The sequence below is a fragment of the Balaenoptera borealis genome, assembly GCF_965194805.1.
Source record: "Balaenoptera borealis genome assembly, chromosome: 18".
Taxonomy (NCBI): Eukaryota; Metazoa; Chordata; class Mammalia; order Artiodactyla; family Balaenopteridae; genus Balaenoptera; species Balaenoptera borealis.
Window position 1 is genome coordinate 46,489,325 of NC_138877.1, and position 27,955 is coordinate 46,517,279.

At 38.8% G+C, this 27,955-nt stretch overlaps 2 protein-coding genes across 4 annotated transcripts in view; one reads left to right on the top strand and one right to left on the bottom strand.

Moving 5' to 3' along the window:
• Positions 1-2,019, bottom strand: part of MZT1 (mitotic spindle organizing protein 1) — a 34,104-nt gene extending 32,085 nt beyond the window's left edge. For all 3 annotated transcript variants that reach the window (XM_082366019.1, XM_082366020.1, XM_082366018.1), the window contains exon 1: positions 1,871-2,019. In XM_082366019.1, coding sequence (XP_082222145.1) covers positions 1,871-1,937 — 67 coding nt within the window. In that variant the 5' untranslated portion in view covers positions 1,938-2,019. The remainder of the gene's footprint in view (positions 1-1,870) is intronic.
• BORA (BORA aurora kinase A activator) lies at positions 1,310-26,866 on the top strand. The gene is given in 13 exon segments (XM_082365968.1): positions 1,310-1,844; positions 3,258-3,425; positions 5,358-5,464; positions 8,531-8,576; positions 11,396-11,477; positions 15,941-16,006; positions 16,556-16,612; positions 17,030-17,256; positions 18,169-18,301; positions 20,130-20,740; positions 25,144-25,275; positions 26,557-26,596; positions 26,599-26,866. Coding segments are annotated over 13 exon segments (1,905 nt in total). The 5' UTR covers positions 1,310-1,706; the 3' UTR covers positions 26,697-26,866.
• The last annotated feature ends 1,089 nt before the right edge of the window (positions 26,867-27,955 follow it).

A 27,955-nucleotide genomic window follows, 5' to 3' on the forward strand; every position in this document is an offset into this window, starting at 1 on the left:
TGAAAATCTTGATGCTGCAACCAATACAAATGATCAGTTCTCATTTCTATAACAGGAGTTCCACCAGGGAGAAAATGAGAGTTTTCTATTCAAATGGAATCCTGTGGCCATATAATTAAGGAACCTATGCACAGCTAACATAAGAAAATTGACTAGAAATCCGGCCATATATGCTCCTCCCTGTTCAGAAACCACACTGGCTTCCAAGCAAAGATAAAAGACAATAATGTTGTACACATATAGTTTCTATGTACATATATCCACTTACAAAATAAAACTAATAAGCTGTGATACATCTAGGAGGATGGGAAAACAGGCTGAATATGGTATTAACAAAATTCTATTTTTCAGAAAAAGGGCAAAGCAGATACTTGGTAAGTAAAATATTAGATGCAAAGGCTCTAATAATAAAAATAATTCTTTGAAAAGGCTTTTTTCCAGGGCAGAAAAAACCAGAAGCTTTATCAGAAGTCCCCATAAGGGGACTTCCCTGGTGGTCCAGTGGTTAAGAATCCATCTTGCAATGCAGGGAACGCAGGTTTGATCGCTGGTTGGGGAACTAACATCCCACATGCTGCAGGGCAACTACTGAGCCTGCGCGCTCTGGAGCCCGTGAACCACAGCTACAGAAGCCCGTGCGCTGCAACTAAAGACCGGACACAGCCAAAAATAAATTAATTAAAGTCCATAAGGAGGGGCTCTAAAAGGAAGTGGAGCCTACGGTGGAGACAGAGACACGACGTGAAGGCTGACACTGCTTAGCGACAATTCGATGTTTTGACAGAGATAAGAGGCTGATGTGGGTATCCCCTGGAAAGTGCAAACACCAATGTTTACCATCTATCAAACACTCATATACAGGTGGATGCAAATAAAATGGGGACAACGAAAGCGTCTGCAAGTGGGATGACGTCTTATACACAAAAATAATACAATAAGTATCGTTTAATGGTCACCTTCGAGATGTTTTTACCTGGTTATCTTATTTAAATATTTACAACCCTGGGAGGTAGTAAACTTGTTTTACAGAATAAAAAGAAGCGGGCTCAAAGACGTTTAAGTAGCTTGTCCAAGCCCACCACCAGGCGTATAAAGTGCCAGGGCCGGCATAAGAGAGGAGAGAGAGGATAACACCAAGACGCTTTTTTTCCCCTACTACTTGCGGGTACGCTTTACCCGCGTGCTCCAAGCTCCGAAACGGATAAATACGCCCACAGCCCCCCGGACACCGGCATCACCTGCTCCAAGACGAAACTGGGGCAATTTTGATGAAGGGACAACTTGCTCCTCCACCGGGTATTTAAAACGCGTCTGCTGAAGTGCAAGAGACAAAGGCCGTGGCGGTGACCAAACACTCGAGGCCACTGTCCGCAAAAGGCCTGCAGTCTGGGGCGCTTTCGAGGCGCCCCGGGCACCGGCTGCGGCGCGGGGTGGCGGGGAGCGCGAGGCCGGTACCAAAGGAGGGACGCGGGGACCCTGCGCGGGAGGGGGGCGTGGCGCGCGGACCCTGCGCGGGAGGGGGGCGTGGAATGAGCGCGCTGGAGGAAGGACGCGGGGAGGTGGGCGTACCACGGGGAGGAGGCGCGGGATGTGCGCGGCGCACGGGGTTTGCCGCGGGAGGGACGGAGCGCTCGCCGGGCTGACGTGGGTCCGCAACGCCGTACTCGCGACAAACTACCCAGGAGCGAAGAGACGACTCTCCAAGGATGGGGCCATCAGCACTGCGGCCCTGGCGGGTCCCTTGGGAGGATCTCCAAAGATGCCGATCTAGGCAGGAGGTGGATCAGAAGTCCTTGTGGGCCCACCCCCGCCCGAAAGCCTGGGCTCCGGGGAACCGAGGCAAGGTAAAGGGGGCGACACGGGCACTCACCGTCCATGGTCTCCCTCACCGCATTCAGATTCGCCGCCGCCGCCCCGACGCCGCTGCTACTCGCCATGGCTGAGGCTAAGGGGGGGGCGGGAAGCGAAGGGCCTGACCCGGAAGTGGAGCGCCTTCCTTTCTCCTGGGCAATCACACTGCGCGTTCCCAGCTCACGCCGGGCAGGCTCCGCCCCTGGCGCTCCTCGCCAGCGTGAGGCTGCGTTGATTTGAATTTGGAGCCTGGTTACTCCGGGAGGAATGCGAAGCGAGGAGTTGTCATTCGAATTTACTACGCGGCCTCGATGCGATTGGCTGGTTCGCGGACAGCGGTGAGACGCGATTGGCCAGTCGCGCGCAAGGCCCGTGCTCTGGTTGGCCTAAGCGCGGAAGCGGGGAGTTAAAGAGTCTGTGCCTGTCGTGGGAGCTGGACTGGCACCTCGGAAGCGCCCTGGAGTCCCTTTGGGGGGCTTCCTATTTGTACACACCACTAGGTATGTTCTTTGTAGTTCCTGGACTTTCCTCCTGTCTCGCATTGGAGAGCTCACGTAGCCCGGCTCCGGACCGGCCTGCACGCTCGCCTCGGGATGAGTGCAAGCTGCCAGGGAGTAGGTGCCGAAGAGGGGGCGCCAAGAAAGAGTGATCGAGTAGGGTTGGGGATGACACCGGCGTGAGTGTCCTCTTCTGTTCTTCACTTGAGGCCAGCTGCAGCGTCAGCCTTCCAAGGAGTGGGTTCTTTTTCTCTAGTCGTAGCCCCCCTTGACGGGAAATAATGCAGTCTCGCCTTCTATCCTGGGGGTCTTAGCCTTTCGCTAAGGGTGTTTGAGAAGAGGCAACCCAAAGCGGTTAATTTCCTAGCCCTAATCGGTCATTCTTTTCTGACGGGGGCTAATGTGCAAGAAAGGCACCCGTGCACAGAGAGACCAGAGACTTCCTGGTCTCTTGTTTGCTCGCTATTCATAATTGTTTAGTAACTGCAGTTTGTTAGGGAATTGCTGGGCTATCCGAATTATGTTCAAAGAGACTTGAGATAATGAATAAAAAACTGTAGGTATAAATTCTTTAGTGGAAAAAGGTTTTGTGCCTATTGGAACATTTAGTTGTCTCGAAGGCGGACCTGAACTCATTCACCTTTGGTTGACTGCTACTTACAAGCCACTTAACTTCTCTGAACTTGTTAATTCTCCTGCAAAATTATATCACTAGCACTTTACCTCTCTAGCTCTCAAGGTTATTTAGAGGATCACATTTGTGTAAACTTATAAAAAAAAGCCCAGGAGCCTTAGGTTTTGAGTTATTCTTTTTGTGAAATGTATGTTTGTTGAATACATTTTAGTTGTCAAAATGAATGTCTATGGAATTTTGTACTTTTATTATACATACTTCTGATTTCTTTTTAGTTTTCTCTCTGTGCTATGGGAGATGTCAAAGAATCAAAAATGCAAATAACACCTGAAACTCCAGGAAGAATTCCTGTTTTAAATCCTTTTGAAAGTCCTGGTGATTATTCTAATCTCCACGAACAAACTGTCTCCAGTCCTTCTGTTTTTAAATCGACAAAATTACCAGTAAGTTATTCTTGACTAGTGTTTCCAAACAACTTTAAATGTAATTATTTTTCTTTACAAGATAAATGGGAAATTTATCATGGAACATACATATCTGGAATGTTCTTTTTAATTGTAATGTTCATTATAATGTAGTGGTTGGGCTAAAAATAACTTAGCCAGATTTTTTTTTTTTTTTTTAGTTAGCATTTCTTTTTATTTTATTCAATAGATAGCATGTTAGCTTCCTACAGCTGTGGGTGCTGCTAGTTAATATGGTTGATGATATGTGTACTAATCCATAATAAAGAAGAAACTGTGTCATCTAATTATTCTTCAGTATTCAACAAACATTATTTGAGTGCTATTTGTCAGGTAGAGTTCTTAGCTATAGAGGTTACACCTTGAACAAGTCAGGGTCGTAAAACACGAATTCTCAAAGAGCTTATACTCTCATCCAGGGGTGAGCAAACTTTTTCTGTCAAGGGCCAGATAGTAAATATTTCAGGCTTTGCAACTCATCTGGTTGCTGTTACAACTAGTCACCTCTGCCTTGTATTGTAGAAGCGGCCGTAGGTAGTATGTAAACAATAAATGTGACTGTGTTCCAATAAAGCTTTATTTATGGACAGTGACATTTGAATTTCATTTAATTTTCACATGTCATAAATGACTAATATTCTTTTGGATTTTTGTCACCCATTCATTCTTAGCTTGCAGATTGTTTAAAAAGAAGTCAACCTCTACTCTAATGGGATAGACACAGTTAAACTGGCAACTTCAAGAGAATATGTTATGTGCTATAACACAGGATGATATGGAAGGGAACGTGCTCTTTAGGAGATTAGGGAAGGCTTCATCTCTTTAGCTTATTTTTACTGTTATTGGCTACAGTGGAGAAGTTCTTTTGAAGTCTGATCTTTTTTTTTTTTAACATCTTTATTGGAGTATAATTGCTTTACAATGGTGTGTTAGTTTCTGCTTTATAACAAAGTGAATCAGCTATACATATATATATGTTCCCATATCTCTTCCCTCTTGCATCTCCCTCCCTCCCACCCTCCCTATCCCACCCCTCTAGGTGGTCACAAAGCACCGAGCTGATCTCCCTGAAGTCTGATCTTTTAACTTAGTAAATTATCTAGGAAACTGTAAACTGGGTGGCTGTTAATGCTAGCTACACATTCATATCAGCATGAAGCTAGTTATGCACTAGAGGAAAGTTTTACAGTGATACACTTTATACTGAGTCATTATCTGACCTCATGATTTTAAATTGAATAGTATTAAATTTTAGTTAGTCTTAATAAAAATAACAGAATGACTGCAACTTAATCCTCAAAGCAAGAATGCATGACATCTTGGGTTTTTAAGCCTGATTTTTCAAAAATATATTCTGAATTTACAGATTAGGATTTGGATAAGTTTTTTGGTTTATTGGGTAGTTGAATATAGAAAAGCAGCACTGGTTACCACTCATAATTATTTTGAGGATCACCTATTTTATGAGCTTTTGCAGGCACTTCTGTAGTTAGGACTTTGTTTAATTTCAGTTCATTCTTGGTGAGAATAAAGACTTGATAACTCTAAGAGATTTTTAGTTTTACTTGGTCATGTTGCATCACTGATGAGTGTTCATTGTGCAATTTCTATACCTTTAATACTCTGTGACTTTTCTATTATTATGTAATTTAAACAATCACCCAGAGGGAAGACTTGGATATTTTAAAGAGATACAGTCAAGTCAGTTGATTTAGTGTGATTTGGTTACCATTTGCCATTTAATTTAGTAGTAAAGTCAAATTTTAAAATATGAGCTGTAAGATATTTTTATATTATAACCAATCACATTAATTTTTGAAGCTGACATTTGAAGTTAGCTTAGTTTTGAAGTTAGTTTTGATGAACTATTTTAGTATACTTTTACTCATAAGATTGCTTTCTTTTGTTAAGACTCCAGGGGAATTTAGATGGTCTATTGATCAACTAGCCGTAATAAATCCTGTAGAAATAGACCCAGAAGACATTCATCGTCAAGCTTTATACTTAAGTCGTTCTCGGTAAGTTTTCCTTTTTCGCACCTAAGTGTAATAACGTACTCTCAAGTGAAGAGAGATAGGAAATTCCAAGGTTGAATATTTTTATTTGTAAAGAAATCAGGGAGGAAAAATTATGATACAGATTTATCTTATCTAAATAAAGAGTGAGCTCAAAGAACTACATCCAGCAAGACTCCCTTGCTAACAGTTCCAGATCTGGGTAGGAGTCCTTTTCTTTTAGAGACAATTTCCTCCCTCTGCTACTTATGGGACACCTTTGCTTCCCCAGCACTTGGTAGAAGGAAGGGCATTTTGAAATCTGTATCTTTGTACATGATTGTGATTTCTGCCATTGAATTTTTGTTTTGTTTTCCTTTTTGGTGGTATGGGATAGAGTAAAATGCTGTTTTATTACCACCTACATTTAGGGAACCTTAAAGTCCCTTTACCAAGTTAAGACACGTTGAATGGAAGAGTATCCATTATCAACAGAGAGAGCTTTTCTAGACATCATCCAGCTTTGACACTTGGGGATCTGATTTACATTATCAGCCTAGTAGTCAGAGGAGCCCTAACTAATGCTTTTGTTGATGTGTTGTGTAGATTTCCAAGTATTAGTGTGTCTTAGACTCCTGTTACTTAATGATACCTAATGTAGTGAGACCATACACTTCTTTGGGGGAACATGCATACTTTTTGATTATCAACTGCAGTCATCTGTAATTACAAACTACAGATAGCAGTAGTCAGTAATAGTTTGAGGGACTCTTTTGTTGATGTCAGTTTTATAGTTTGATTTTTTTTTTTATATTTGAAACAATCAAATCCTGATATGATCAGCTTTTAATTTTTGGTACTAAGGTACATGTGTTATCGGTCTAAGATAATGAATAATTCTTCTCCCTTTAACTAGAATTTAATCACACAAAGATGTACACGTATTGAGATGCTCTTGCAAATATTCGTCTGGCTTTTCTACCCCTTCCTCTTTTGGCTTGGTAGCTTGATGACCATCCCCTCATAATTAATTAATGCACATCCAAAGTGCTGTAGAAAGGGACTAGAATGGGGATAGAGCATGAAAGATTTTAACTTAACACTAGATAATACCTTTGAGAGAGAAGGTGAAAAGAATATCTGAAAGCAAGTGTGTCACGAATTTTTTGTTTCACACAAACCGTATGCTATATTTCGCCTCCTCTCTTCAGTGTATTGAACCATGGACAGTCAAGAGAGATTCGTTGAACACTGTGAGGCGCCGTAGGGAGCACTGATGCAGTACAGGAGTTTCTTCCTGCCCTGTAGTCAACAAAGTTGTGACACAGCATTTCTGTACTTACTAGTAAATCCTGTATTGTTTGAGCAGGTTTATGAAAAGAATCTTGGTGTACTTCAGTAGATAGACCTGTAACGTAGAAGAGGGGGAAAGACCCTGATTGAATTTAACTTCCTCATGTAATTCAGTGAATGGTTAGGGCTTCTACCAAGGATAGTGAGTATACTCTTAAAACATATTGATTCATTCTTAGAAATAAGCAAAGGCTTCCAGTGTCTCTTCCTCTCTAACCCAAGTTCCCTCTTTCAGTGCTTTCCACCTTTTTCACGCCATGCTACACATAAAAACGAGAACTGCAGATCATCCTGGTGTAAACAAATGAGTCTGTCCATACAGGAGGTGAACAGTCCTGAAAGCTCCTCCCTGCCTTGCCCACCAAGGGTCCATTCAGGGCACACCTGTAATACTGGACCCTGCGTGCATCATGCTGGTCAGGATACCCTGCCCTATAGGACTCCTTAGAACCTTCCGTGATCAGGCTCTACAGTGTTTGGCCAAACTGATTTTCCCTGCTTCTAGCCATCACTTGAATATTTCAGGTTGTTAAAGTCCTCTGATGAAGCAGTGGAAGTATTGCTAGATCAGAGCGTACTAATACTGTATGCTGTTATTGTTATGCCCTGTCATTTTGACCTGTTTATGTCCACAATAAGATGAAGAGAACTGAGTTAGTCATCTCAAACTGGCTGTTCAAGCTGAGATATGTGGATTATCACTGAAGTCTGTTTTCTCACAATTCCCTTATTTGAGAGATCCGCTTGATTTTAATTTCTAATACACGTACATTATTATAAGCTTTGTTAAGCTGCAAGTTATACATGAAAAAATTTGGAGAGAAAAAAGTGTCTTACCAACTTATTGATGGTAAGCAAATATTCTTTCTGGGAACAGATTAAAGAAGTGGGCCCTGGGAATTCCCTGGTGGTCCAGTGGTTAGTACTCCATGCTTTCACTGCTGAGGGCCCAGGTTCAATCCCTGGTCAGGGAACTAAGATCCCACAAACTGCACAGCGGCTTGGCCAAAAAAAAAAAAAAGAAGTGGTCCTACAAGGCTAACTGCTGAGTCCTTGGCAAGTGTATGCCTTGTGCTTGAGACCCGACAATTTATATTAAATCTTACAGCTGATAAATTTGGGGTGCTATAATTGCATAATGTATCAAAGTGGGAAAAAAGAATTTGTTTAGACAAAGTTTTATGTTTTATATTTCAAATTTTATATTGTTGATATTTCATTTCAGAATTAATAATTTTGCCTGTTTATTTAGAACTGTAAGGATGATAGTTTTTTTTCCTTTTATTTCAGAGTAAGAGTTGATTCTAAAATTACAACTATGATAAGCTTGCTATAATTGAAGAAAAAGAATTTGGACAATTTTTAGATTTCTGTGGAGTGACATACTTCTTAATTTGTGATGATTAAAGGGCAAAGTTTATTCAAATTACTTTCTTTACATTGTTAATAGTAATTTAAAAATTGTATCAATGTAAGCCTTTTAAAAGAAAATATTATTCCATTCCAACTGTGAATGGAAAGGGGGGGTGAGGTAGGCCTAACAGCACAAGGCTGAATGAATATCTAAATACTGTCATTTACGAAATGTGATAAGGTCCTAATTTTTCTTTTAAAATGAGCTTAACATTTGCCAGTTTCCAACGGGGAAAGAAACGATTTCTTTGAAAGGTTATTATTTTGAATGTTCAATCTGCTGAAGTAATGGCATGGTTATTTTTCTTCTTTATCTCTGTATAGAATAGATAAAGATGTGGAAGACCAAAGACAAAAAGCCATTGAAGAGGTAACTTAAAACTGTTACTGATCACGAAGCTAGTTAAGCATCGATTCTGCGTGCACAGCACCTCTAAGAGAGGAAGACTTCCTTCAGATCCTGTCCTGTCCCAGCTCCCACACCAGCCTCCCCGTCCCCAGTCCCTCTCAGAGCTCCCCTAAGACCAGTGTTTTTGAGCTGTCCCAGCGCCTCTCATTGTAATGACCGGTTGAGTGCTTTTCTCCCCGAGACTGAATTCTTATTTGGCCAGTAGTGTGCTTGTTCATCTTTTCTTTCTCACGGCCTAGCACAGTTGGTCTTCCTTGTGCCTTCGATGAGCACAAACCATTGTTTCAAGTTGGAGTTTACGTAGAACAAGGTGAATATTTTCAAGCCTTGAAAGTCTAGATTGGCCTCAGTAACGGTTTTATCTTCTGTTCTTGTTAGTTCTTCGAATTTTTAAGACGTAGAATATATTTCATGAAATATAATATACTGCTACATAGAAAAAGTGTATCCCAAAGGTAGGGTTTTTTTTTTTAAATAAAACTAATGAACTTAGTTTTTCACTTTTTGCTTTCTTTGTTTGCTGAACTCTTAGAGTATAAAGGTTGTCTATCTAGATATTTGCTCAAAAGTCTTCATGTCATGGCAGCATTTTTTGTTTTTCCTTTTTCCCTCACTAGCCCCCTCTGCCCACCTCTATTCCTTAGCTGCACTTGGATCTTCTGCACCCCAAAAGACTTCAGCTATGGCATGTTCAGAGATCCAGTGATGTGCCGGCCCCCATATTTCAGATATAGCCTATTTCTTAGGAAATCGTTTCATATGCTTTACTCCTGACAAACGTTACCTACTTCTTAATCTATCTAATAACTTCAAAATTTTCATTCTAATCCAGTCACTTGATTCCTCCCCAGTTGAATATTCTCAGACTCTTTCCCATTTCCCAACATTTTGGGAAGTATGCTCTCTCTTTCGAATTCTCGACTTAATTTTAAAGGGAAATTCAGGAGAAAACTTAAGAAAATGAATTCAGAGTGAAGATTAGGGCCAAAGTAGCAGAAGTTAATATATCAGCAACAAATTAAATTCATACGTATACATGTGAAATACGATAGATACATGCACATAATAAAAACAAAAACAAACTGCAAAGAAAAAATATAAAATGAAAATGAAGAGCCTCTTGTTCCCTGTCTCACTCCTTAAAAGTAATTACTGTAAAATTTCTCGAGTATACTTTCAGATTCATTTTATGATAATAGCACATGCCCTTTAAATATTTGCACATAAGTAGGATCATCATTCTTGTACTGTTTTGCCTCTTACTTTTTTGCTTAATAATTTCTTAGAATTTTTTTTTGATTATCTGCATGTACCAGTTATTAGTAAATAGCGTACATAGTATTCCATTCTATGAATGTATCATAACCTAACCCAGCCCCTATTGACAGATGTGTAGGTTGCGTTCAGTGTTTTTTTCTATCACAAATAATGCTGCAGTGAACACATTTGTACATATATCTTTGTGAACTTGCTAAGTCAGAGGGTTTGTGTTTTCAGCTTTTGGTAGATTTTGCCATTTTGTCTTCCCAAAAGGTTGTACCAATTTATTCTCCTGGCAACGTTATGATACTGCCTGTTTTCTCATATCTGCAATATTGGCTATTATCAAACTTCTTAATTTGTGCTACTCTTATTACTTTAAAAATTTCATCTTGTTATTTGTATTTGTATCTCTTTCATTCTCAGTGAACTTATACTTTGCTTCATGAGTTTGTGGGTCTTTTATATTCCTTTTTTTCTGGGAATTGTCTGTATCATCTCTGTTCCCCTTCCCCCCCTCCTTTTTTCAACATCTTTTCTTCATGTTTTCATAGGTAGTTTAGTCAAGGAAGTTAGTTCTTTGTCATAGGTATAGCAAAATATGAAGAAAATGTTTTGAGTTACCTCCAAAACATAGAGAGGGGAAGGGAAAATACTGTATTACTTACTGTCTTAGGCTTGATTAATTTTATATCCAGAATGGAAGAGGTAAGACATTTATCCAAATGCTGTATCTCCATTTGAGTATACTGGCCAGTGGTGTGCTGGTAAATTAACAACAGGCCCTCTGACTGCGGGAGGAGTATGAGTTTTAGTGATTGCTGCTGTCCATAGTGTAAATACTCCAACCATGGCCAATTTCAAGTTAGTGATGTGACATCGCTGAATGGGGAAAGAAATGTAGCAGTACACCATTATGTGTAGGCATTCTACCACACAGACACAAAAGACATAATTAACCTCAAGAGCACAGATGTTGGTAAATGTAGTAAAATAATTAGCAAATGATGATTTTGAGTTCTTATTACCTTTATTTTTAATATAGTTTATTTAAGTTTACCTAATTTTAATTTTAATATTGGCTTTGTTTGATAACTGATACACAGAATTCCTGAAATTTTAATAATTAGATCTTGAGAGTCAGGACGCCAGCTCCAGCACACTATTGATACCGGCTTCCACGTATACATTTATCTCCATTTATTCCTTCCCTCTTCATCCTCCCTTTTGTCAGCCTCCCCCTCGTCTCCAAAAAAATTGGGGGAGAAATGAAAAATATTTTCTTTACGATTAATACCCTTAGCTTAATTCGCAAATTTAAGTGGTTGATTTGAAGTATTAAAATTTTTCTTTATATATACTTTAAAATGTCTTCCATTTTACCTTTGCTCATTTGTGCTTTTAAGTATTAAATTTTAAAATATAACTGTAAAGTCAGTATGTAACACGTTTGATGGTTATTTAACACAGCTGCCTTTTCGTATTTCATATGCCTAATTTGATGACTTTAATTTTCCTAGTTTTTCACTAAGGATGTCATCGTACCTTCTCCTTGGACTGATCATGAAGGGAAGCAGCTTTCAGAGTATGATTCCAGTAAATGTGAGTGTGTTAAAAATTGTTTGAATAAAAATCATAAAAATAAAAAGCAATGAATGTAAAACAACATACAGTGAGTGTCAGTTTATCTGCTTTGGTAGGAAGCTTGCTATAAATTAAATTTCTGGATACCAGAGGATTTAACTATTTAAGAGTTAGGATTCAAAACTTGACTAAAATTTACTACATTCTTTTTTTTTTTTGGCCATTCTATTTTGAATTTAACTTTCTCTTCATAATCATTGTGAATATCAGTTATAATGATGGTTATAGAGGATCTGTAGATGCAGAAATAGTTGGTATTGAATATAGAGCTGAATTGTTAATTTTGCAGTGATTTTGAAGGTTAATTTTTTTAGATGAAATCCTTAAATTGCTTTGCTTTTTGCTAATTTCCTGGTTTCTTATAATAGTAGAGGAAGGATGGGCATTTATAGGACCTCTGGGACAGTGTAATACAGCTGATTATCTGCAAAATTAAAAAGGAAGTTGAAGAGCAAGCCAGTAATCTTTCAAATATTTTTCTACCTCTAGGAAATGGTTATCTTATATTTGCTCTCACTGCCCTTTGAGTTGTGAGCAATGTTCAAGTATTACTTGTTTATATGCATCCCTCATTTCAGTGGAATTGACCACTCTTCTGTGTAGCATACATTAATTATGCTCTCAGTATAAGAGGGAATATTTGTTCCATTCTTTATCAAAAACACAATATAGAATAAATGGATTGAGCACTTTTCATGTGTCCAGTGTTAAGTGCTTTCAGTATTCCTTACAACAGCTCATATGAAGTAGGTGCTTTTATTGGTCTCATTTTATAAGTGAGAAAATCTAGTTTTAGAAAGGTTAGAGCACTTGGCCCAGGTTACAGATATGATAAGGTGGCAGAACCTGGATTTAAAAGGAAGCATTTCTCAGTTCAGATTCTGAATCGTTGCAAACTAAAGGTGGCATGCAGTAGTGGATGGAGACCTGGGTTGTAGACCTTCCGTATTATAAACCAGAAGGGGTGACCTTGATCAACTTTTTCAATCTCTTTAGGCCTCAGTTTTTCATTTGTAAAATCAAGGGGTTAAACTAGATGGTTGTATGTTAACATCCCTCCCAGCTCTAAAATTCTATATCCAAGGTGACGTATTCACAGATAGTAGGTTTCTTCCCCCCAGTTTTTTAATGTTGGATTTTTGAACAGGTGAATCAACCTTGTTATGTGATCTTTTTATAACATCATTTTATATTCGAAGTATCCTGTTTTAGTTAAAGTGAGGCGGATCAGGAAGATGCTAAAAATACTACATACAGCCTCTTTGGTATGACCATCAAGCCCATGACGACAGAGTACAGTGGTTTATTGGTGGGGGTGGGAGGGGGTGTGCAGGCCTGTGCTATCTACGATGGTGTTGGGAGGTAGTTCGGTTCTCCTTGGGTCTCGCATTTCTATACATCTCATGAAGAGCGGCACGGACAGGTTTTGATCCGGACTGTATTTTCAAGGATGTTTGTATTGTGAACATCCTTGGAAAACAGAGACAGAGTATCCCTCTGGAGCAGAGGGTAGGTTTGTTTGGCTGTCTAGTACAATAATGGTAACGTCTCCCTCTGGGGCAGGTTTGCTTGCAGCTTATAAAGAATGGGATTTCCCATGCTTAGGGTTCCTCAGCTGGGGCACAGACCCTCTGTGTGTGCTGTATCCACCTGGGCTCTTTCATGTCCCTTCCTTGGGACTGAGGGGGCAAAGGGAGCTGACGTGAACACGCAGCTCATGTTGCCTGCTGTGCTGAGAATAATGAAGTCCCTTTGTCTGTGACCCGAAACCTCCTTTCTTCAGCCCGCATCTGTGCAACGTTGACATGCTAACCTGTCAGACCCTTTACAGTTCTTGACATATGGTAGCCGCTAGCCACATGTGGCCATTTACATTTAAATAAATTAAAATTGAAATTTTAGTTTCCTGGTCATACGTTCACATTTCAGGTGCTCAGTAGCCACACCTAGTGGTGACCGTATTGGCCCGCACGGATATGGAACATTTCCATCATCACAGAAAAAGTTCTGGAAAACACTGCCTTAGAGTAGAGATTGGCAACCTCTATCTGCAAAGGACCAAATATTAAACATTTTAGGCTTTGCAAACCATACAGTTTCTGTTGCAACCAGTCAGCTCTGCCGCTTTACCATGAAAGTGTATCCCTGATGATAGATAATGAACGAGTGTGGGTGTGTTCCAGTAAAACTTTATTTACAAAAGTAGGCAACCAGCCCGGTTTGTCTCGTGAGCTATCATTTGCTGACCCTCACTCTAGAGTAACGCCGTCTGGGTTTGAGTCGTGCCCAGTATAGCTTAGTAGCTGTGTGAACTACTTAGCTTTCCTGTGCCTCACTCTCCTTCCCTATGAAAGGATGAAATGAGATAATACTTCGAAGATCATGTACCTAGCACATGGTAAGTGCCCAGTGTTATTTACCCGAAGAATAACAAAGACAATGGTGAGTCAGGGGGAAAAATGACTTTGTTTGTACACATTAGCTTATGCTGTCAATTTTTACTGTTACCAGTATTTATGCAGCAAGGTGCTTCAATGACTGTACTACCCATTGCGTTTTTATTTATGGACTTGAACGAGGATTTCTCTGGGAACTATACGTAGGCTGAGGATTTCTGAGTTACAGGCTACGTGCTTTCTGATTTGACTGTGCGGTGCCAGGCTGCTCGCCAGAACGACTTACAGTCTGCACAGCCACCCGTGGTGCCTAGGGTTCCCATATCCCCACATCCCTGCCAGTACATGGCTCTCACGTCTTTGCCTTTCTCATGGGTTGTTTGACATTCTATGATGGTTTTAATTTTCCTTTCTCATATATTAACAGCCTTTTTATTTCCTCTCTTGTAAGATGCCTATTTCTAATCCCTTCCTATTGGAGTTGTTGTCTCTTTCTTTTTCCTTTTAATTTCTAAGATACCTTGTAGTTACATTTGTAGTAATTTATCTTAGTTCTAAACATTTCACATGTCATCTCCGGTCACATATGTGCTACTTTTCTTTTTTTTTTTTTTAATTTATTTATTTTATGGCTGTGTTGGGTCTTCGTTTCTGTGCGAGGGCTTTCTCTAGTTGCGGCAAGTGGGGGCCACTCTTCATCGCGGTGCGCGGCCCTCTCATTATCGTGGCCTCTCTTGTTGCGGGGCACAGGCTCCAGACGCGCAGGCTCAGTAACTGTGGCTCACGGGCCTAGTTGCTCCGCGGCATGTGGGATCTTCCCAGACCAGGGCTCGAACCCGTGTCCCCTGCATTGGCAGGCAGATTCTCAACCACTGCGCCACCATGGAAGCCCCATGTGCTACTTTTCTTTTGATGTCTTTGGTTGCCTAGAAATTCTTATTTTGGTGTAATCAAATCCATCCATTTTTCCTCATTTGATTGTGGTCTTAAAGTTATCTATGAAGTCCTTTTAGAGGAAACAACCAAGAAAACACTTGCAATACAGTTGAAAAGTGGTGTGAGAATGCTCCTGTCTGATCTAAGATGGAAGACACAGCTTAAGCGGAGACTTGAGTTAGCCGGACTCGGGGAATAGGGCAGAAAAGTCAGAGAGGAAAGAATATTAGAAATACCTAGAGGTGAGAGAGAGAACCTGTTTGTTTTTTAAGGTATTCAGATAATGTTCGGTTGGAGGACAGCGGTGCTAGAGACGGAGACAAGGTTTTGGAAGGGCTTTATTTACACCGTTAAGGTGTTTGGACTCCAGCCTAAAGACCAAGGACATTACAGGGTTTTCGCAGCAGAGTGCCTTGGTTGCATTTGCCTTCTAGAAGGTCACACTGCCTACAGCAGAGAAGGCATTTGAATCTAGAATTCTATTTTTTAATTTTATTTTTTCACCCATTTATTTGCTACCTGGTGCTTTTTCAAGTTAAGAAGCTTAATATTAGTCATTAACTTCAGATTTAAAAAAAAAATTATTCGCACCCATATTTTTGACTCCTCTCTTGGGGGAAAAAAAAAAAACTGAGCACGGTTTTATTGATCAAATTTCAGTTTCTTTCAGAATGGCCTGGCGCTTTAATTCCGACAATTTGTCTATTTCCATTTTGGAAAAGCATCAAGCAACAGAGGATCTGTTTGAGGACATTGACGTTGACTAACATGTGTCCCCAACCTTTTAAGGTTGACGTCATGGAGAGCAACGCTGCTTTCCCTAAAAAGTATCTCTTGGTGCCGCCTTACTTGCTGTGGTAATCCTTAAGTCTTATCCTTATGCTTCCTCAAAGTTGACAATCAATCAATTAATCAATAAACAAACAAACCAACTTAGCAGAAACATGCCAAGTTATATACTTACCTATGCAGACATTTGTTTTTTAAATGTAAAAGTTTCCACACTTCATTTTTTTACTCTGGAAAAAGTAACCCTAAAGTAAATGAAGAACAGAAAATGTAAGATTTTTCACTTAAAATGATTTACAGGTATTAACATCAATAATGAATCTCCAATTGGAAGAAAGCTGACCATACATTCTGAGACAAGCAATGGTGAGTACGAATGTAACTTGGAAAAGAAGTATGTTCCATATTAAGCGACATTTGTTGTTAATTTCAGTACATGTGATAACACTTCACTCTGGAATTGAAGTTGTTTACTTTTTATGAATAAGCTATATGAGAGCTGACCTTGAGAAACAGTTAGAATAGATATATCCAGCCATGTTTGAGAAGTGGCAATAGTGTGTTATTTTTGTGGTTCAAATCATGTGAATGGAATTTTGGTTTTGGAAGGCATTCTTTTGAAGATTTGTTAATATTGGGAAATCTATCCCCAAATGTATATAGGCTGGCTTCTTTTTTGATACAAGTGCCAGCAGCACAACCAGGAGTTAACTTTTACCATTAACAGGTTAACATCAGTGCTGGAAAGTGTGGGAAACAGGAAGGTGGCATGTTATGGAAAGGGACGCGTAAAGTAAATAATTCAGTTTGTCTGGAGCATCATGGGGAGACGGTTGATGGGGAAGCACATGCTAAACTGCCTGGGATACACTTGCATTGATTTAACCATGTTTGTGTTTATCTGCTTGCTTCCAGCTGCTTGCCAGACATTGCTGTCTCTTCCTGTGGATTTTAATTTAGAAAAGGTATTAGGTAAGTATTGTATTTGTTTAAACCTTTAATAACTTAAATAAAAGGTTTTGTTTTAATGGCTTTTTGTAAATGGGAATCTGTGGCAACGCCTCTTGCTAAAGAAGTGGGGAAGCCGTCCTGAAATTTCTCGTTTTCCTTTAATATGGCCTGAGTTAGCCTTTTTATCATAGTGAACTTAACTATAGACGTAAACGATTCATGAGCACATCTTATTGGCACTACCCATACTAATAAAGAGGCACTAGAAAAAGAAGGAATCGTTCAGATTTCAAGCAGCACCTGTGCAGTTAAACTTCGCCCTCTTTTTGGAAAACAATTCAAACATATAGACTGGTTTTTAAAACATCAGACAACTGAAATATAATTGCTCTTCCAAATGACTAGCTCTGCCTTTTATTCTGTTAATATTAAATATAGGTGACTATTTTAGAGCTGATGAATTTGCAGATCAATCTCCTGGAAACCTCAGTTCTTCATCCCTCAGAAGAAAGCTCTTTTTAGATGGCAACGGAAGTATCTCTGACTCCTTACCTCCAGCTTCTCCCAGAAGTCCTCGTAGTGGTGCTGAAGCATCACTTGAGGTTTTTTATTCAATAGATTTATCTCCTGTGCAGTGTAGGAGCCCTGTGCAGACCCCGAGTTCGGTAAGAAGTGGACCAAGTGGCTGGTTGGTTGGCTCTAGGCATCTTGGACCTAGATGCTCCTATTGCTGTCAGGAGGAATGATTGTCTTTTGGGTTTTATATTTCATGCGGATTAGCCTAGTTCACGTTTTGTCATTAGGTATAGGAATGTTTTTGGTCAGACTCTCCAATTTTGTATTTAGAGGTAAACGAGTCTCAAGGAATTTCAGGGTAAGGTACTTACTGAATTACGGAAGATTTTCAGTATAACACAACTAGATTGGTGTTAGTGGACTAACTTAAAATTTTTCATAGACTGCTACTTGGTTTGTGCAAATACGGTACATTTATATTTTATCTTATCTAGTATATTCTATTTCAGAATTTTTGGAACAGTCTTCTTAACTATCCTCGTTACAAGATGCCTTGCCTTTTGGCGTGTTTTTTTTCTTTTGTTTTTTGTTTTTACCTTTTTTTTCTTATTAAAGTATAGTTGACTTACAATGTTTTATTAGTTTCAAGTGTACAGCAAAGCGATTCATTTATACATCCATATATATCCATTTTGTTCAGATTCTTACCCCTTATAGGTTATTACAAAATACTGAGTAGAGTTCCCTGTGCTATACAGTAGGTCCTTGTTGATTATCTATTTTATATATAGTAGTGTGTATATGTTAATCTCAAACTCCTAATTTATCCCTCCCCACCTTCCCCTTTGGTAACCATAAATTTGTTTCCTGTGTCTGTGGGCCTGCCTTTTGGTGTCTTGCCTTTTGCCACAGAGCAAAGGTGGCATCTTGCTTTCTGGTGAATAACCAAAGTTATACAACCTAGTTTATGAATGTGTTTCAAAAATAAAGATAAATAGCACTTGGTGTAACAGAGCTAAGGAAGAGAACCGTGTAATTTTATTTATTTATTTTTATCACAGGGGCAGTTTTCTTCTAGCCCTATTCAGGGTAGTGCAAAAAAATACAGTTTGGGAAGCATAACCAGTCCTTCACCTATTTCTTCACCCACTTTCTCACCAATTGAATTTCAAATAGGAAAGACACCACTCTCAGGTATGTCTTGTAATACAACCCCCAATTAAAATTTTATATTGTCAGTATTTGTTATTAAAGAGTCTCTTTTTAGCTTGTTCTAACTACAGAGCTCCAAATGACCACTCACCCTTTTAAAATTTAGAAACTTGGATTTTTTTTTTTTTTTTTTAACAAAAGGAACAATTTACTTTCAAAGACTGAAATTCTCAGCAAAGTTCTGCTGTCATGTCAGATACAGGTAATTTGACTAGCAGTATTTATACCAAACATCTTACAAGCAGAATCAAAGAAAGATGGCTGTCGTAGAGATAAGTTGGTTTCGGTATGCCTTCCAGTGTGTAGGTTCAGACTTTGGTAATCAGATATTCATATTGATATCGTGTAAAGATATATTTGCTTGAGTAAAGTTTTTAGGTAGTGTGTGGGAATTTACATATTTTTCTTTGCAATATGTCAGTTTTTCCTTGAAAAAAATTATAGCACTTCTTGAAAATTATTCAGTTTACAAAACCTATTCATAGTAAATAAAATTGGAAAACTGAAAACTATTTTTGTTAGTCTTCCTTTTATATATGTACATGTGTACGTGTGTATATATCTCCACACATATATGAACACACACACACACACACACACATATAGTTCTATATCCTGCTTTTTTCACAAAGCATTCTATTAGGAGTATTTTTGTAGGTCATTCAAGTCATATATTATTGTTTGAAACCATGATTTTGAATCACTATATGATGTTCCATTTCACAGATATATCTTTTGTTTTCAATCACTGATAAACATTTAAATTATTTCTAATTTTTCCTTGTATGTACATTGTATTGTACATATTTATTTCTTTAGGTTAGTGGAATTATTTGGTGAAAAGGGATGACTGTTTTTAAGGCTCTTGAGGAATTTTATCAAATTTTTTTCATAAGAAGTTGTACCAATTGAAATTTTCATCAGTGGTGTCTGAAGAGTCATTTTTTTCCCCATCTAGCAACACTGGTCTTACCATTCTTTTTGATGTTTGTTAATTTGGTACATTACAAAAAGGTCTCCTACTGCTTTAATTTTCTTGTCTTTGGTTATTACAATGTTGAACTTTTTCCAAATGTTTATGGGTCATTTGTTTGGGGGGATTATTAGTTCAGACTTCAGTGTTTTTGTTCGACAAATGGTCTCTCATTGCTTTAATTTCCGTATTTTTTATTATTTGTGTGGCCAAACACTTCATATGTTCATTTACCATTGGGAGGATTGTTTATATGCTTTTGCCCATTTTTTAAAACTTTTGTTTTTATTAAGCTAACGAAGCTATAAAAATTATTAACTTTTAAGGCATTTTGATCATTTCGTTTACCATTGTTAAGCTCTTTATTGTTGCAAATATTATTTTGCAGTTTTTTGTTTGCCTTTTAATGTTGCTTATAGTATTTTACATAAACACAAATAGATTATTACATATTTCATTTACCAGGTACAGCTGTTAATTTGCAGCTATCAGCTGGTTTGTTCTATTATCTTGGATGTGAACAGCATTGTTATAGTAGCAATATGCTTGTGAAGAAATAATTCTCAGGGAATAAGATATTTTGTTTAACTGAAAAAGGGAAAGTGCCAGAGGAATTATTTTTGAAGAGCCTCACCCTATTTATGGATACACATTCATTTGTGCTATTATTTTTAACACCAAAATTTCACTTCAGGAAACAACACCACTGTTAGAGAAATCCAGTTTTTCTGGCATGAAACATGATGATGACCATTTAATAATGGCTTTCCCATGTCCATGTTTTCATGATGTGATTTTTCCTTCCCAATCTTTTTTTTTCCACTCCCCATCTTTTAGAGCAAAGGAAGTTAACTTTCCATTCTCCTGATGCTTCGTCTGGAACAAATTCTCATGGAATTACCAATCCGTGTATCAGAAGTCCTTATATAGATGGCTGCTCACCAATTAAAAATTGGTCTCCTATGAGACTTGAGATGTGTACAGGGGGTGCTAAGTATCGGCCCGCACTGATTCGGGTACCTTTTGCTCTCGAGACTCACAGCGAAGATGAAGGAGACAAGGCAGATGTTCCTTCCACAGACGCCTCCTCCCTCGCCACAGGCACGGCTGGAGTCCACCTGCCACAGCTGGATGGTGAAGTTTGTCCACACGGCGCGCACTTGGTAGTGACCGCCATGTCTATTACCCAGAACCAGTCCGGTGCTTCTGAGAAAGAATTGGCACTGCTGCAGGATGTGGAAAGTGAGAAGGAGAATAACACTGTGGATATGGTCGATCCCATAGAGATAGCAGATGAGACCACTTGGATTAAGGAGCCCGTTGATAATAAGAGTTTACCCATGACTGATTTTGTGAGTGGGATCGCCTTCAGTATTGAAAACTCTCACATGTGCATGTCACCTCTCGCAGAAAGCAGTGTCATTCCTTGTGAAAGCAGTAACATTCAGGTAAGGTAGTTGAATATTCTAGAGTCCTTTCCTTGGTCCCTTGGTGTTCTTCATCCCTTCTTTTGTAAGATTATAGTGAGAAAGAAAATGGGTTGTATGTGAGACTTACGGCATTACATATGTATTTTTAATCAGTACTAAGTGATATCAAGAGGGTTAGTTCTTTTAACTTGGACTGATGATGCATATATTTAATATTCACATTCACTGATATTTATTTGGAGTAGGAAAATAACAGAGCAGAAAAGAAATCAAGCTGCTCTGTTTTTTACAAACTACTAGAATCTGGCAACTTCTCAGGGTTCACCCCTCTTTCCTGTGGAGCTAGTTCCAAAAGAATTCAGTTTCTGGTGTAGTGTTTGTATTCTAAAAATACAGTAGTTTTGGTTTTTCCTTTATATAATTTAGGAAAAGCAGTTTAGAGCACTTTTATGTATATTTCTTTTGGACTTTAAAAAAAATGTGATTTGTAACCACCATTTTTCATGTAATCGTACATTTCCAATTTTGCAATATCTGGCAACAGGAAAGCATGATTGATTTGACAAATACACTTCACAGCTAGCACTTACTTTCAGAAAGACATTTGTTCCACTAATTGTCATATTCTTTGAGTTGAGAGTTTTGAAAGAACTTTAAACTAGAAAGGCAGTTCTACCTGCCATTTCATAGTAACAATATCTAACACTTATGTAGCTCTTACAATATGTCAGGCATTATTCCAAGTACTTTACACATGTTAATTTGTTTAATCTTCACAACGGTCCTGTGAAATAGGTATACTATCATCCACATTTTACAGATGAGGAAACCGAGGGTCAGAGAGGTTCGGTCAATTGGCTGTCTAGCTAGCAAGTGGTGGAGTCAAAAGATTCAAATCCTGGCAGTCTGGATTCCATGTTCTTTAATCCAAGTTTATACTGACCCATAGTAATAGTTAATACTACACAGTCTTCCAGTGTGCCAGACGCTCTTCTAACCTCTTTATAGATACTAATTCATCTAATTCTCACAACAACTCTATAATGCTTTAGTGCTGTCAGTTTTGACATGCTAAAGTGTGAAACTCATGGAGGGATTTTAAATGATCCCAAATTACATATAATCTTTTGCTCATATTTTATGCCTATGTTGTCTATCTTGACTTCTAGGATTGTTGCTCAAAAAAATACACTAGAATCGCTTTTACATATTCCAGCTTCTAAATTTGGTTCCTAAGTAAAGAAGCACATCCAGTCAAACTTAGCCTTAAAGGTATTGTTAACTTTTTTGCTCTCCTTTTTTCTTACTGCCTCTTTTTTTCAGAGCATCTATAGAAGCATTATAGAATACTTAGATGGAAATACACATTCATCATCCAGTCCAACTACCCCTTGGAAGCCTGTCTCATTATAAATTGCCATCACTCTAGTACCTGCAGGGGTATCCCAGCCCATCTTAGAGGACTTCTCTCACCATTTACAAGCCTCTTCCCTAGCGAGCTGAACTATGGTTCTCTCTGTGGTATCTACCAGTCAGTTTCAGTTTTATCCTTTGGGTCCTATCATAATAATGTGTACTGTTTGCAGAACATTTTGTAGTTTAAAAATGTTTTCTATACATTCTTTCCTACCACAGGGGTAGCTCCAAACATTCAAAGACAGTCACATTTTCCCAGGGCCTTTTGACTTGCTTTACTGTGACGGGTTGGCCTCCAAGCATTGTACACAGCTGTATTCCTGGAATATCCCTTCATCATCCTGAGAATTCCCTTAACCTCTCGCATGTTCTGTACCTCGTTCTTCTGTTTCCTGGTTTACTTCTCACTTGACTGGAACACATTTTCCAGTAGCTTTCTGAGGAAGAGTACCTTTTTCAAGATACTGCACGTCTAATCACATGTTCTTTATTCTCTCACATTTGAGTTTGTAAATAATTTTCCTTCAGACTTTGTTTCGTTGATTCTGTTTTCAGTGTTGCTGGTGAGAGATCTGAAACCATTTTAATACTTAATCTTTTGCATATGGTCTCTTTTTAATCCTTTCTGAAGTAAAGGATCCTGAAATTTCAGTGATTCTTTGGTGTGGGTTCCTTTTCATCAGTTGTACTGGGCACTCAGAGGGCCCTTATGATCTGTAAACTCATGCCCTTCACTTCTTGGATCTTTTCTTGAATAATATCTTAGATTTCTCCTCTATCGTTTTCACCATTCTTTGGAACTCCTTTTGATTCTCCAGTTTAAAAAAACCTTTTCACAGTTTTTTTAACTCCCTTTTGTTCTAATTTTTGGGAAATTTGCTCAACTTCATACAATAACCCTTCCATTGAGTTTTTATTTCTGCATCTTAATCTTAAATTTGTAAGCTTTGTTGTTTGTTTGTTTTGCTTTTGTTATTAATTTAAAAATCTGTAGAGTGGCTGGCAAAGCGTTGCATGGTCTGGCCTTTCCCTTACTCTCCAGCCTCATTTTGTTTCCCTTCCTTCTCTGTTTCAGTCACATTGGCTTTCCAGAGTTTGGAATACCATGTTGTCTCCCTTGACGCCTGTGGCGGGTAACGAGATGACCTGTGTTGTCTGGTTGGCACATAGTAGGCACTGACATTAGTAGTGGTCTGGATGGGAGCCAGTGTGGTAAGCCACCGTGTTATGTTAGGGGCACCCATGATCCTTCTCTTCCTAGAGAGTGGGACAGACTCCCTGTGTACCGTACTCCCTGCACCACAAGGGTTTTGTTCAAATGGAACATCACTCCCAGGAGTAAACAAATATGCATCCATTCCCGAAAACTGGGAACATTTTTCTTAAGATGATGATAGAATGCACTTTGTAGGCTATTCTTATGTTTGTGTTGGGGGCGAATGTAGTCTTCCCTTTGCTGATCATAATTTGCATAAAAGGGCGTCAGTGCAAGATGACTGCACTGTGGGTTGTGTTGTTTGGTGTTCGTCACTGTGCACGTAAGTGTGGAGTGTGCAGTGAGTGGGCAGGGGCAGTGGGGCCTCAGCTCTCCGTCATCTCATTCCGACACTGTGAAAGTTACCCTTTCTGAGCCTTAGCCTCATTTGTGAAGTTAATAGGGTGCTGCAAGGACAACATAAGAATATTACATGGAGTGCCATACAGGGCTGGTGCATTTTTAGGCCCTCATGAAATAAATATTTGTCATATTTGTACCAGAACTGAAGTTTGCTAGTCCCTTGTTTTCTTTTGCTCTTCTGGGCTGTAACAGTGTGTTGTAGAATGCTACAATTTTAATTAAAATGAAAAGCTGAGCTAACATCTAGAGCCATTATATACGTGGTATTATTATGAAGGTAAGATTTTTATTTCAACGATGGGTATGAGTATAATGTAAGCCACCTTTTAAAAAATGTGTATTGTTTTGAATCCTCTTAACGGTAGCTTGCCATTTAGGTAAATTTTATTTAGAGATGCAAGTAAGCCATTTAAGACAAGCTTGGTAAATGAGGTGGAAGAAGTTGATTGTAATCTTCATTTTCATCTACTGGGTGTGAGCACAAAGTAACAGGGAAGTATGTTCTTAGTGGCTTGTACACTGACTTTCAAGAAAATTACAGGGACTTCCCTGGTGGTCCAGTGGTTAAGACTCTGCGCTTCCACTGCAGGGGGCGCAGGTTCGATCCCTGGTCGGGGAACTAAGATTCCATATGCTGTGTGGCGCAGCCAAAAAATAAATAAAATAAAATAGCCTAGAATTTAAAAAAATAAAGAAAATTACAAGATATGTTTTTTTTGTTTGTTTTTTTTTTTTTAAAGATTTATTTATTGATTGCTACGTTGGGTCTTCGTTTCTGTGCTAGGGCTTCCTGTAGTTGTGGCAAGCGGGGGCCACTCTTCATCGCGGTGCGCGGGCCCCTCACCCTTGTGGCCTCTCTTGTTGCGGAGCACAGGCTCCAGACGCGCAGGCTCAGTAGTTGTGGCTCACGGGCCGAGTTGCTCCGCGGCATGTGGGATCTTCCCAGACCAGGGCTCGAACCCGTGTCCCCTGCATTGGCAGGCAGATTCTCAACCACTGCGCCACCAGGGAAGCCCACAAGATATGTTTTATTAGAAGGAATAGTAGTAACTACTTTGAAGAATAAGCAATTCTATGTTTATTTTTAAAATTCATTCAATATGATCAATATTAAATTGTATTGTTAATACAATATTAAATTGTATCATTCAGTTGTGAATGATAGTATATAGTGATTCATTTAAATGTTTTAAAATATTGTCTTTATATATAATTGCATAAGCCATATCTTACATATATATAACATATTTTATATAAATATTTTAAAATAAATTTACTTATTTAAACATAAAAGTTCCTCAAAATAAATTTTGTGGTCAAGTGAATTACACTTTGCAATGTTACCTGTGGTGGTTTTTCTTCTCTCTCTCCTTCTCATTCCTGTCAGATGGATAGTGGCTATAATACACAGACTTGTGGAAGCAATATTATGGATACGGTTGGAGCAGAAAGTTACTGCAAAGAAAGTGATGCACAAACCTTGGAAGTCGAGACTAAATCTCAAGTTTTTAATATAAAGGTATGGAAAAAACAGAGAAAGCTTGATATGGTTGTGGTTTTTTAAGTATTTGCTAAATGTGACTGTTTTCAGCCTATTTTTTTCCCGTTTTGTGTAAAATTTCATTAATTATTATCTGTTGACGCCTCATCCTGTCTTCAGTTCATTTAATAGCAGGAGAAAGTGCTTCAGAACTTTATTTTCCTACCTCTTCTGCTATGAGGGAGCATAAGAGAAGAGGTGGGGGAAGGAGAGCTTAGTGCTGCTCTGGAAAAGGGGCTTGAAATCAGTTCCTTTAAGCTGAAAGGGGAACAGGAGGAGAGGGTACCAAATAGGAGGGAGGTGAAGGGTTTTGCCTCTAATATTGGCTCAAAGCTAAACTAAAAGAAGTATCGTGATTAGATAGAGAGGGAAATAGTACAACTGAGAGATTACACATCAGTTACGAGCACTCAAACAAAGGTAAGGGTTCTTTTCTTAAAATCCAAGCCTTTAGAGATAACACATATGTATCTAAAAAACTGAGTATTTATACAAAAGTATACTGTTGAACACTTACTGAACCTCCAGATAGGATGGTTATGTCTGTATACGGTTGACGAGTTCCACATCCATGGATTCAACCAACCTCAGATCAAAAATATTCAGGGCAAAAAAACCCCCCAAAATCCAGAGTTTCAAAAGCAAAACTTGAATTTGCCATGTGCCAGCAACTATTTACATAGGACTTATGTTGTATTTGCAACTATTTACATAGTATTTATACTGTATTGGGTATTATAAGTAATCTAGAGATGATTTAAAATATATGTAAATACTATGCCATTTCATATAAGGGACTTGAGTATCCATGGATTTGGGTATCCTTGGGGGTCCTGGAACCAATCCCCCATGGATACTGAGGGACAACTGTATTCATATTTGAAGAATCCCATCATAATTTTAGGCACTGATCAGGAGAATCTTTGATTTTTATATGCCAATTTATTAATAAACATCAAGTGTGCAACTGAACATAACTCTCCAAACGAATATTCAGGTTTAATATGGAGGCGTTATTTTACCTTTCCTCCGTTTTGTCATGAGGTGGGACTGTGGTTGTCCATTTAAAAGCAAGCAAGCATTAAGATACAGGAAGTACTTTTATGATACAGAATACTGATTTGTAACAAAATGTATCTTCACTGTCCCTTTAGAGTGCATAAGGAAGTTTGCATCTGGGTTTTAAAAACAGTTCACATAATTGTTGTATCCTTGAATGGTCCTATTTAAACTGAAAATAAGGTATTTTCTTTTTCACAGCAAGACCACTCGATGCAAAGGTGTTGGATGAAAATTGCAAATCGTCCTCAATGCAGCAGCCCATAGAGTACCTCTCTCAGAACCAAAGACTCCAACTGGACAGCTCCACGTATTCTTCATGCGTGGGATCCATAATGTGATCATGATTGGGAGGAAACTGCTTCAACTAACATGCTGAGCTTCTTTTCTTTCCCTCCTTAATGTGAAAAATCAAGGGCTTAATTTAGTGACAACAGAAAAGCTCCTGGAACTTTCAAGAAGTTACTGAAGTACAAGTTCATTTTTTATCAATAAATATTTTTGTACTGACCTTGAGTGATGTGTTTGTTAAACAAAAAACTTGAGTGATAACTTTACTCCTGCCCTACAGGGTCAGTGAACTGCTTCTTAGCGAGCCTTACTGACAGCACTGAGTTTAGCAGAAGTTCTGGGAACATGTGGAACTGTGAAGGTGCTATGTTTTATTTTACTTAAAAGTATGTGAATGTACAGATGAATTCAAATTTATAACCTTTGTGAAAGAAAGAAATTTGAGTTAGAAAGGGAACTTAATCGAAGAGGTAGGAGGTTAAGCAGGTTTCCAACATTTTTCATGCTTGAACTGTTTGTTCATTTCAGTGTAGAAATTCTTAGTGCCAGCGATAACTGGTCTAAAAAATGTAGATCTTACTATCACGTATTGTTATTATTAGTGGGGTTAATGAGGGATGCCCAGAATGTATCTCCATCCCTAGGGTAGGGACATTCTTTCCAGCTCACATTTGGTACGGAGAGGAGTTAGTTAAGAACACAGGAGAACCAGGATAAAACTGGGGGGGTTCCCATAGAGCTTTATTTAGGCTTATGAAGCTAGGGTTGGAATAAAGACATACTATCATTGTGTCACGTCCTTCCTTTCTTTTGTGCAACTTGTAAGCTTCCTGCCAACCTGCAAGACTTATTTCTTGCTGCGTAGCTGGCTCATCCTCTCCCCTCCGTACACTAAACATTAAAGCCATTAGCCACTAGGTCCATTGCTAAAGATTAGTGCATTAGGAAGCTGAGTCCTTAATCACAGGCTTTAGAATTAATAGGAGCTTAAAACAATTGTTGTACATAAGAGGAATTCTAGATCCTAAGGGTAGGTGCTTCCCTGGCTGTGTTTTTTTAATAGCAAAACTCAAGAAACAAAGAACAAAGTTGTGATTGTAACTTGGATTCAAATCCTCCTCTGTCACTTATGACCCGAAATAGGCCATAAACCATCAATCTCCCACCGGTTAAATGGGGATAATAGTCCTTACCAAACAGGGCTTTTTAAATGAAATATTTCATGTCAGCTGCTTAGCATAAGAAGTGGTATTCGAAGCATTTTAGATTAGCAAGGAAGAGGCTTCAGGGTGAAAATCAGGTTTCTGGT